This window comes from Mustela erminea, chromosome 4 (genome assembly GCF_009829155.1).
Source record: "Mustela erminea isolate mMusErm1 chromosome 4, mMusErm1.Pri, whole genome shotgun sequence".
Classification (NCBI taxonomy): domain Eukaryota; kingdom Metazoa; phylum Chordata; class Mammalia; order Carnivora; family Mustelidae; genus Mustela; species Mustela erminea.
The window spans coordinates 53374866-53386596 of NC_045617.1; the positions used below are offsets into that span (position 1 = coordinate 53374866).

The 11731-nt window shown below is 49.1% G+C and overlaps 1 protein-coding gene across 4 annotated transcripts; it reads right to left on the minus strand.

Annotated features, from left to right (window-relative positions):
- Positions 1 to 3851: 3851 nt before the first annotated feature.
- Positions 3852 to 9570, minus strand: LOC116588335 (UL16-binding protein 2-like). 4 transcript variants are annotated; one of them, XR_004284894.1, is made up of 5 exons: positions 9096 to 9570; positions 7736 to 7999; positions 7226 to 7507; positions 6397 to 6575; positions 3852 to 4709 (listed from the first exon to the last, which is right to left on the minus strand). XR_004284894.1 is itself a non-coding variant. In XM_032339256.1 (5 exons), the coding sequence occupies exons 1-4, from the start codon at positions 9352 to 9354 to the stop codon at positions 6451 to 6453; spliced, it is 930 nt and encodes a 309-aa protein (XP_032195147.1). In that variant the 5' UTR covers positions 9355 to 9570; the 3' UTR covers positions 3852 to 4709; positions 6444 to 6450. The 4 variants fall into 4 exon arrangements, 3 of the variants coding, with proteins under 3 accessions (XP_032195147.1, XP_032195148.1, XP_032195146.1); XM_032339256.1 differs by having other exon boundaries at positions 6444 to 6575; XM_032339257.1 differs by having other exon boundaries at positions 3852 to 6575; positions 7226 to 7501.
- Between the last annotated feature and the right edge of the window lie 2161 nt (positions 9571 to 11731).

Genomic DNA, 11731 nt, shown 5'->3' on the forward strand with positions numbered 1-11731 from the left:
GGCACACTGCAGACTTCTAAAACTCCAGTCTTTGAACTCTGTTGGTTGTTGTGAAAACGATCATCAACCCATCTCGTTTTCCCAGTCAATGGCTTTGAGGAACTGTTTGCCTTGTGGGATCCCCCGTGCGCTCCGCTCTCCCTCTGTCTTCCTCTCCATCACTTCTCTCCATGACCAGGGCCCCCTCCCCGCTGCAGCCCCTGCAGTACCCTTCTCCCCCAAATCACACCTCCGCAACTCCTACTTCCATGATGACATGGCCTCTCTTCTCCCTCTCATTGTGTAGTTTGTTCTGTTCGTCCTCAGATCACTGTCTCGGGTGTTCAGAATGCTAGGATGTTTATCCAGCTGTGTTCGAGGGATGAGGGACGCCTTGGGTGCTCCCACTACTCTACCACCTTAGCTCTCCTCTCTAATCTCGTTGTATTGAAAGGACTTGAGGTTGTGTCACAAAAGAGAGAAAGAATCCCCGAGGATCTCTCATGTCATATAATATATATTTTTTAAACAATGAACAGAATCACTGACAAGTATCTCACTTTCACTACCAAAGGAGAGGTTGCGCAATACTCTCTTCATACAAAATTCTTGTTTAAGCAGTTAGAAGGCAAACTGTTGGGATTCCAGCAGCTAGCACCAACAGAAAACAGCGTTAATGTTATGAAAGAGTGCAAAGGTGGATTATCATGACGGAGAATGAAGGCAGTGAAATGTTCCATCTCCCCCATAATCATCATGATCTGGAGGATTCTTCCTTTGCTCTAGGGATCGAAGCTCCCATTGGTTAAGGTGAACAGCAGATGGTGGAAAGAACACTCCCCAGGAGGGACAGCAGATGCAGGAGAGCACATCCCAGGGGCTCCTTGTAGCAACCTCAGCCACTAAAAGACAGGAGCTTGTTCAAGTGGCTGAGGAAATCCTGGGTCAGTCCTACTGTCCCCTAAACCCTCCCCCAGTCACTCCCTGTCTCAAAGACCTGTCCTCACTGATGGCCCAGCATCTCCCCACCCCCACAGCTCCCCAACCCCTGGGTCCAGAACCTGAACACACACTTCCCTCATTAGCACAACAGAGTCAGCTCCAGGCCCCCGTCCAAAAAGTGGGGATCAAGACTAAAACCAGGGGGGAGTCTGGGTGGCTCAGTCCTTGAGCATCTGCTTTCTCCTCAGGTCATGATCCCAGGGTCCTGAAATTGAGCCCTGCATCGCATTGGGCTCCCTGCTCAGTGGGAAGTCTGCTTCTCCCTCTCCCACTCCCCCTGTTTGTGTTCCCCTTTTGCTGTGCCTCTGTCAAATTAATAAATAAAATCTTTTTTTTTCAATTTCATTTTTATGTTTAATCAAAGCTTTAAAGATTTGAACAAAGATCTGCCTAATCTCTGGCTGAAAGTACTTCTTTTTTTTTTTAATTTAAATTTTTTTTTCAGCGTAACAGTAGTCATTGTTTTTTGCACCACACCCAGTGCTCCACGCAATATAAAAAAAAAAAAAAAAAAAAAAAAAAAAAGACTAAAACCAGGAATGAATCATCTGTTCCCTTTAATTAGACCTTGACCCAACCTCTGGATCAGAAGCCATAAAGGAGGGGCTGGGAGCCCTACCCAAAGAAAGGGACCTGAATCCTGGTTTCTGGATCATTGGGGAGACTTTTAGACACAAATCTGTCTTCCCTTGCAGCCTGTCCTCACCTTGGTAGCTGAACACAAGATCTGAGTGTGACTGTCCTTGTCCTGCCACACCCTTTCCTGGTCCAGTCAGGTGACAGCATCCCATTCCAATAGCAACTCAATGCCCCCTCCCTCCTGAGGGACCTCTGCTCAAGCAGGGACAGTTCATCTGGCTGGGGCTCTGGGCTCTGCAGGAGGCTAGCTGCCAGATGAGAGCACCAGGGCTGAGCCAGGTATCCCAGAGCCAGGGGAGCTCTGGCTTTCAGATCTCATCCTGCAGAGTCTCTCCCATGGGCCCTCTGTCTTACCTGCCACCACCCAAGGAGAGTTGTATGTTCTGCCTCCTTGAGGGGAAGCTGAGCATGCTACCTGTGGGTGGTCCTGGGCTTTGCCCCATCCCAGGAGCACATGGTTTTTATACCAGTGTTAATGGACCTAGCAACTTGGGGAAGCTCAATGATCATTACATTTTTTTTTTTTAATTTGAGAGAGAGAAGGAGAGAACGATGGGGTAGGGGGGTGCAATGGGGTGGGGGGAGCAGGCTGAACCCTGAGCACTGAGCAGGAGGCAGGCAGAGGCCACGAGGGTGGACTTGCTTCTCAGCATCCCGGGATCCTCACCTGAGCAGAAAGCAAATACTTACCGGACTGAGCTACCCAGGTGCCCCAATAATGGCTTCTAATAAAAAAAATCAGATTTTCTCATATTAGTCAGTAAACAAGATACCATATTTAAGCAACTAATTGACCTGACTTATGTAAATGTGAAGAGGAATTGGCTTCCAATTTTAGGCTAAATTTGATAAGTAAAAGTTTAATGAAAATTTTAAGCAATGTGACATTCAAGATTTGTCATAATAAAAGATGGTGTGTTTTAAGAAATAGTTCTGGCAGGACTTAGTTAACCTTGGAATTATATGAATATATAATAAGTTTCCTTTTGAATTTTCTGGGTAAGATTCAGTTTCGAATCACTGGCTTTTTTCCCCTTCGTATTCTCTGGTTATATAATACAATATTTCAAGATCGCTGGATAGAATTTGAATTTTTAATATATTAAAGTAATAGACATTTGTGTTTTTAAAAAAAGAACAAATAGGAGCGCCTGGGTGCCTCAGTGGGTTAAGGTCTCTGCCTCCGGCTTGGGTTATGATCTCAGCGTCCTGGGATGGAGTGTGTCGGACTCGCTGCTCAGCGGGAAGCCTGCTTCTTTTCCTCCTCTCTGCCTGCCTCTCTGCCTACTTGTAATCTCTGTCAAATGAATAAATAAAATCTTAAAAAAAAAAGAACAAATATACAGTTCAATAATATTAACTATTGTCACTATGCTGCACATTAATCCCCAGAATTTATGAGTCTCATACCTGCAAGTTTGTACCTTTTACCAGCTTTGTCCATTCCCATTGTCCTTCCAAGTAGAGTTTTCTTGATTATTTGTGAGATTTTCAATCTTTTCATAGGCTTATTTGCCATGTACTGCAGCTTTGGAGAACCATACTTGTTCCAGTGTGTTTGTAGGAGCTCTTTATATATTCTGGATACTCATCCTTTGTCCATGATAAAACAATTTTTTATTATTACTATTTTTTATTATGTTATGTTAGTCACCATATAGTACATCATTAGTTTTTGATGTAGTGTTCCATGATTCACTGTATGCATATAACACCCAGTGCTCCACGTGATATGTGCCCTCCTTAATACCCACCACCAGGCTCACCCATGCCCCCACCCTCCCCTTCTAAAACTCTCAGTTTCTCAGAGTCCACAGTCTCTCATTGTTCATCTCCCCCTCCAATTCCTCCCCCTTCATTTTTCTCTTCCTTCTCCTAATGTTCTCCATGCTATTCCTTATGCTCCACAAGTAAGTGAAACCATATGATAATTGACTTTCTTTGCTTGACTTATTTCACTCAGATTAATCTCCTCCAGTCCCATCTATGTGATGCAAAAGTTGGGTATTCATCCTTTCTTTTTTTTTTTTTAAAGATTTTATTTATTTATTTGACAGAGAGAAATCACAAGTAGGCAGAGAGGCAGGCAGAGAGAGAGGAGGAAGCAGGCTCCCTGCTGAGCAGAGAGCCCGATGCGGGACTCGATCCCAGGACCCTGAGATCATGACCTGAGCCGAAGGCAGCGGCTTAACCCACTGAGCCACCCAGGCGCCCGAGTATTCATCCTTTCTGATGGCTGGGTAATATTCCCTTATTTTTATGGGCCACATCTTCTTTATCCATTTGCCTGTTGAAGGGCATCTCAACTTTTAGAAGCAGATCTGTTTCCTTCTTGAAGACTCACTGTGCCTGAAGGAGGTGAGTTGGAGGGGAGGTATCAAAGGAGAGTCACTGCTGGAGATGTCTGCTCCGGGGAAATCCAAATCTCATTGCTTCATTTCCAGAATTTTTTCTGCACCCAGAGTGTCAGGATCATGTTTGACACTTACAAATGACTACTTGAGAGGTGGTTTCAGAGAGACTGAATGCCATTTATTTCCATTGCGTTATAGTGTAAACTTCTGAAATAATGTAACCTTTAATATTTTATTTAAATACTTACTTGAAGGATAAATTAAAGTTTAAAGGATAAACTATCATAAATATAATCTTGTTCTATTTAAAAGATCTGAGTCTCAAAAGAAAGAAGCCCTGAGATTCTCTACTTTCACACAGTATTCTTTCAGCAATGAGCGGCTCGTGATATTGACGAGTGTCTGATTTCCAATACCAAAGGAGAACTTGGGAAATAATCTCTTTGTTCAGAATTCTTGTTCAGGCAGTTAGAAGGCCAAGTCCAGGAATCCCAACAGTTAGCACCAGAACATCAGTGTTAAGAAAAAGATCATCATGACGGAGAATGAAGGCAGGGAAATACTACATCTCCACCATAATCACAATCTCCTGAAGGACTGGAGGATTCCGCTTTTGTCATAGGGATTGAAGGTCCCGTTGGTGGACATGAACAGCAGGTAGAAGGTCACTCACCAGAAGGGAGAGCAGGTGCAGGAGAGCACATCCTCAGGCCCTTCTTTTAGCAACTTCAGCCTCTAAAAGAGAAACAGGAGCTTGTTCCAGTGGCTGAGGAAATCCTGGGTCAGTCCTCCTGGGCTTCTGCCTCCCTAGTTACTGCCTGGCTCAAAGCCCAGCTCACACTGAGGGTTGAGTATCACCCTACACTCCCCACCCCCGACCCTGGGCCACCCAACCCCTGGGTCCAGCAGCCTGACCAAACTCTTCCCTCATTACCACAAAACAGTCAGCCTCAGGCCCTACTCCTGAACACCTAGGCTCAAGACTAAAGCCACCAATGATTCATCTGTTCCCATGACATAGATCCTGGCCCCGCTCTGGTGGGAAGGCCTGAGAGAATAGCTGGGAGCCCTACCCAGAAAGCGATGGTTCCTGGTCCCTGTAGCCTTGGGGAAGGTTACAGGCAAAGATCCATCTTCCCTTGTCCTCAGCCTCTCCTCGTCTTGGTAGCTGAACACAAGGTCTGAGTGTGACTGTCCTTGCCCTGCCACACCCTTTCCTGGTCTAGTCAGGTGACAGCATCCCATTCCAACAGCAACTCAATGCCCCCTCCGGAGGCACTCTTGAGGCACCTCTGCTCAAGGTAGGGGCAGTTTAGCTGGCTGAGGCTCTGGGCTCCATAGGAGGCTAGCTGCCAGGTGAGAGCACCAGGTTTGAGCCAGATATCCCAGGGTACCCTGGATCTCTGGCCTTTGAATCTCATCCTGGAGAGTCTCCCATGGGCCCTCTGTCTTAGCTGCCACCACCCAAGCTGAGTTGTGTGGGAGCAGAACCCTGCAAGCCAGGCTTTGGTTGGGTGGGCAACAGCCTTCCCACCCCTCTTCTTTGGTTCAGCATGGAGATGCAGCATGGAGAGGTCCCCCATTCCTAGGACACATCACGTGCAGCCACCAGCTGCTCTCTCCCAAACCAGAGTGCTATCCGTGCCCGGTGCTCCTACTGTCTGTACACCACCCCCGACTTGGGCACCTCCCCAGGTGAAAAGCTGGTCTGAGTCAGGCCTGATTTTGCTCAATCCTTTTAGCAAAAACCGGATGTAAAGTTTGGGGTTAGGGGCGGGAGAGCCCTGTGCTTTCCCACCAGCCTTAGCGAGGCGCTATCAGAGCTCAAGGCTAACCTTGCCCACGTAACTACTACCAAGCAATGTGAGACTCCTTTTACAGGTCAACTCAACTGGGCCAAGGGACACCCCAGTAGCTAGGAAAACGTTCTTTCTGGGTCTGTCTAGAGAGTGTTTCTGGAAGAGATGAGCATTTGAATCAGTAGACTGAGTTAAGAAGACTGTCCTCATCAAATCCACAAGGGCCTGAATGGAACAAACGGTGGAGGAAAGGTGACGTTGCCCTCAGTTTGGCTGGGCCATCCTTCTGCTGCCCTCAGCATTCGTCATTAGCACTCCTGGACCTAGTTTTGTTCTTTTTGTTCTTTGGAACAGGACTTACACCGCTGAGGCCCTGATTCTCAGGCGTTCAGGTTTGTGCTGGAACCCCACCACCAGCTTCCCTGTTTCTCCAACTTGCAGACCCCCTAGTCGTGAGCCAATCCCTTGTAATAATTATGTACCTCAACCTTTACATCAGCAGCTCCTGATGAGTCTCTTTCTTGGGAGAAGCTAATATAGTCCAACACATCTGGTCTCATATTCAGGTGAGAAGGTTCAGGCAATAGGACAAGGGCTTGCTACTCACCTTTTTCTGTGCTCACCTCAGGCTATCTGCCTCTCACTTCTGACTCAGTTCTGCCCACAGTACCTGTTACTCATAGGACTATGCCTTGGACGACAAGGAGGATTGAGTGCGTGAGGACCACAAGGAAGACGGAAGCGATCGGCCTGATGGCTGCGCCTTTGACCAGAGCTACATGCAGTGTTGTGGCTGGTGCTCCTGAAATGGAAACACAATAGTGAGAGTCCTGGTCTGGAGCTCCAAACTGGGGGCATAAGTCTTTAGCTGCTGCTGCCCCAGGTAATCCTACAGCCCAGATGTCCTCCTTCCGCCATGTTTGTGGCAGCCACCGTGACCAGTCCTGAGAATGAAAGGGAGGACGGTTCATGCAGATCACACAGCTAATGGGGGAAGCAAGGCTTTCCATATAGACAGTCACTCCTGCTGTGACAGAAGAGGAGGGGATATGTATGGATGGTGACAGAGACATTGGTCAGGAGGTGACATTTCACCAGGCATTGAAGGATTTCAAGAAAGAGAGCAGGGGAGACGAAAAAACACCAATGAGGCTCAGAAAAGGGAACAGTAAAAAGTAAATCTCTGGAAACAAAATGAAGCCTTCAGGTTGGGGCCAGCAAGAAATCCACAGTGAGAGGACCAAAGGTATGTGCGGTAGGGAGAGATGCCAGGATGTGAGAGAGATGCCTAGTATGTGCTAGGACATACTAGTGGCCCTTGTACTCCTAAGAACAACTCATCATGTATGCATCACTTAGACACACACACACACACACACACACACACAACACTGTGGAGCAAGTGGAGCCCACCACAAGAGAACCAGCAGTCCACCCAGCATTCTGAGTTACCTGTGGTCTCCTGGGTTTCATCCCAGTGCTCCCACACTTGCTGGAGCCAGCTCTGACAGTCTCCGTTGGAGGTCCTCACGAGCAGCATGGTCAGCTCTCTGTCACCATCCAACACGTCCTTAACCTGTTGGCCTCCAGAATGATCCACTGTCCACTTTCTGTTCTTCGGGTCAAAGTGGTAGGTTATCGACTCATTGAAGCGAAACTGCCAGGATGCTCTGGTGTGTCCATCGGACCCACGTTCACACATGAGCCTCCCCTGCATGGTGAGAGAACCTGTCCCTGCACCCAGCAGAGAAACAAGTCAGCCTCTGGTCCTGAACAATCCTTTGTCCCACCCACTGTGCACTCCTCAGCTCACTCCCGGCCCTCCTGGGCCTGCTCTGGCCTCCTTGTCTACCCTGGCTGCTGGGCCACATGTGTGGGACCCACGTCGAAGATTTACATGACCACAATAGCTCCCCGGCCCTGACAAAGTGTTCTCCTTCTGCCCTGGGCCTTCAGACTTACCGCTCTTAGTGAAATTCTCTGCTTTGATGTCCAGCAGTTTCTTTCTGAGCTCTTCCACCAGGAGTTTCACAGTTTCCTCCTGTTGCTGCCAAAATGCTGTGTCCTTCAGCTTCATCCCACGAGGACCAATGGGTTTGAACTCCTTGGTCTGACAGTCATAGGAAAGAAATGTTTTGCCATTGATCTGGCCTTGAACCTCACACCATGCTTGTCCAGGCCTGGCCTGAGATGTGATGAAGAGATGGTAGGAAAGCGAGAGAGCATCTGCGAAGGGAAAACACAGGTGGTGGTTGGGGCTGGAAGAAAAGGAACAGCAGGCACCCCTCTGCCATCCAGGTGACAGCACTAGAATTGGGCAAGACAGAGCAAGAAATGTCCCTGCACAGCAGCTCCCCTAGCCTTGGAGGCTGGCGCTCTTCCCTTGTTGGGATAGGATCAGGATGTCCCTGAACTGGCAGGAGCCCACATAGTCCCGGATAGGAACCCACGCCTACCATGCCAACCCCTGCCTCAGTCACTCTACCCAGTCCAGGGACACGCCAGCCTGGCCATAGCACAGGAGGCCTACATGTTTGAGGACTGTCAGGATGCAGGCCAGTGTCCTCTAGGAAGATGAAGGGCAGGGGCGGGGCTTCACCGGAGGAGCTGGGCAGTGTGGGGGCAGGGTGATAGACTCCAAAGCCAGACAAGGCAGAGTTCAGGATCATGGGTCGCGGGATTCAGCAAGGCCCTGGAGATGGCGCTAATGTGCTCCAAGGCCCGGTGCCGGTAAAGTGAAGACAGGCCTGTCCCGCACTGCACTGACTCGATTATCAAGAATTTCCCGAGCAGAGAGGAAAGGACGGGATTCCCAGGCTCAGAGAAGTGCATAAGTGAGAATGACCTAGAAATACGAGCCAAACAAACAGAAGAAACTCCCCAAACAAACAAACCAAAAAACCGCAAAGAGGCCCACAAAATACATCGATGGGGAGCGCTGGAGCAGCGGGATGGTGACGCACGGAGAAGTTGCGAAAGTGGCAGAGTCGCGCGGTTGTGTGGGGTCCAGGCCCTGCGCGATCGCCCCGTCCTGCACATAGCACGGGGCTCTGGGACTGGGTACCCCCTCACAGACAGGCAGGTGGGGGCTGGGGCCGACCTCAGGCTCCCCACAGCAGCCTCTCCCCACCAACTCCCCCGCTCCGCGCGCCCGGAGCCTGGCAGTCCGTGGTGGCCCAGGTCCACTCTTTTCCGTCCCCCAGGGCGACAAAGTCCCGGCGGACTCCGCGGAGCGGGGAAGGAGCCCGTCGCGGGGACCTGAGGGGGGCGGGGCATCGGCGGCCCCAGACGGCGACAAGGGTCCCAAGGCCCCGGGACTCACCTCCGCCGCTCGTCGCGCCCACGCCCAACCCCAAGGGCGCCGCCGCGATCCCGCGCAGCAGCAGCAGCAGCAGCAGGAGAAACAGGAGCGGCAAGCGCCCGGTGAACTTGGTGGCGGCCGTGGGTCCCATCGCGGCCCCGCGCCGGGGGGAGTCCCGGGTGAGGCGCCGAGTGGCTTCTGAAGGAACCCGCGGGCCGGGAGGCAGAACGTGCTTGCTGTGGCCGGGCCGGGGCTGCGCGAGAGGGCACCTGTCTCTCATCCGAGCGGGACTGGACCTCTGTCCGGGTGAAACCGCGCAGTGTCGCCCAACTTTCCCTTCTCACACTTGAGGCAGAGGCGAGAGAACTCGAGCGGACGGAGGCGGGAGAGGCAGACGAAGAGGCCGAGGACAGAGCAGAGTCTCCGCTGACGGAACTGCTGAACGAAGGTGCCCGTCGGAAGCGGCGGCAGATTCAATGGACCTGGGGCTGCTGGAACCGCCTGGGCCCAGATCTCTGGAAGGGGGCGGGGCGAGGGCCAGCCAGTCGCACGCCGCCGGCGGCGCGGGCAGCGCGGACTGGGAGGGGCACCCGCGGACAGGGAGGGGCCCCCCCGCCAGCCAATCCAGCCAGGAACATTTTTGAGACGCGAAAACCACAAGACCACTGCGTGTGCCAATGGCTATGACAAGTTCACTGGTTTTCTTTCGCTCAGGTACCACTAGGTTTCCTTCCCTCCACCTTTTATAAGAATCAAATTTGGTGAGATATAATTCACAAGCAATCCTCCCCTTCTTTGTGAAGGCAGGTAGCTTCAAGCCCCTTATCTTTGGAAGTGTAGGAGAAGCATAGGGCTATCTGGCCAGACTCTAACGCACGTTCTCAGGCTCTGGAAGAGGAATGCTATTACTCCAGCTACGCATCCTAAGCAAACCATAAATTCGACAGAGAATCCTATTTCCAAGCACTACTATCTTCAGGTATGCCCGGGGGGCGGGGGGAGGGGTTGATTTTTTTTTTTTTTTTCAGTGACCATACTTTAGCTCTGAGACACTTAAAGTGAGTGTTGGAGCTAGAGTACATCACTTTCACTCAGGATCATTTTCCTATTGTATGAATTACATAAAATCAGCCACATAATGCTAGACTTGTTATAAGTATGATAGATAATAAAGTAGCCCATCCCCTTTAGTCATTGGAAACACTTAGGTTGTAAACAACAGCACCTGGAGAAACCGAACTCAGCTGACTTAAACAGATATGACCAGATATGTGTAGGGCTCTAACAGTAGCTTGAGGAACTGTTCCACCTGAAATTTTTATTTATTTATTCACGGAACACTGATTCATCTACTTTTGGTTTCCTTTAACAGAGGACCTCAAGATAGCATGTCCTATGTCAATCTGGAAAATTTACTATGAGAAGTCACGTGTTTCTAAAAATTATGAAAAGCATTTATAAATCTGCCAATCCCCTGGGAATGCAAGGATAATGTTTACCTCTCAATTTTCGCCAGAAATTTAGGTTTTTAAGGGTTAAGAATTCTCCTAGTGAATAACTGTTTATAGTTTAAAATACATTTAAAGAATATAAACCATGTGAATTGTGATAACACATTGCCTGTTGAGGCGAAATCACTAATTTTGTTTTCTTTTTCCTATTTTTTTAAATTTAGATTCAATTGGATGACATAGAATGTATTCCTAGTTTCTGAGGCAGAGGTCAGCTATTCGTGTCTCACACACCACGTAGCCCATCCCCCACAGTGTCCACCACCTAGTGTGTCCATCCCGCTCCCCCACCCCCACCAGTAACCCACAGGTTCTTTTCTGTGATTAAGAGTCTCTTATGGTTTGTCTCCCTCTCAGTTTCATCTTCTTTGATTTTTCCCTCCCTTCTCCCGTGATCCTCTGTTTTGTTTCTTAAGTTCCACATATGAGTAAGACCATATGATACTTGTCTTCGCTGACTGACTTGCTTCGCTTAGCAGAATACCCTCTAGTTGGAATGCTTGTTGTTGCAAATGTCAAGATTTCGTTTTTCTGATGGCTGAGTATATTACCACATCTTCATTATCCATTCATCTGTCGATGGACATCTGGGCTCTTTCCACAGTTTGGCTATTGTGGACATTGCTGCCATAAACACCGGGGTGCATTCACCCCTTTGGTTCACTACATTTGTATCTTTAGGGTGAATACCCAGTAGTGTGATTGCTGGGTCGTAGGGTAGCTCTATTTTCAACTTTTTGAGGAACCTCCATGCTGTTTTCCAGAGCGGTGGCACTAACTTGTATTCCCATTAACTGTGTGGGAGGGTTCCCCTTTCTCCGCATCCTCACCAGCATCTGTCCTTTCCTTACTTGTTAATTTTAGGCATTCTGACTGGTGTGAGGTGGTATCTCATGGTGGTTTTGATTTGTATGTCCTTAATGCCGAGCGAGGTTGAGCATTTTTACATGTGTCTATTGCCCATATGGATGTCTTCTCTGGAGACATGTCTATTCATGTCTTCTGCTCCTTTCTTGATTGGATGGTTTGTTCTTGGCTGTTGAGTCTGAGAACTTTTTTTTATAGATTTTGGATACTAGCCCCTTTTCTGTCATTTGCAAAATCTTCTCCCATTCTGTAGTGGTCTTGTGGTTTTGTTGACTGATC

Excerpts from the sequence above, each read along its gene's own strand:
- LOC116588335 (XM_032339256.1), bottom strand. The coding sequence starts at position 9,354 with ATGAGAGACAGGTGCCCTCTCGCGCAGCCCCGGCCCGGCCACAGCAAG. Across the intron at positions 8,000-9,095 it reads GGGCGCGACGAGCGGCGGAG|ATGCTCTCTCGCTTTCCTAC; the intron begins GTGAGTCCCGGG and ends TTCCCTTCGCAG. Across the intron at positions 7,508-7,735 it reads AGAGAATTTCACTAAGAGCG|GGACAGGTTCTCTCACCATG; the intron begins GTAAGTCTGAAG and ends TGCTGGGTGCAG.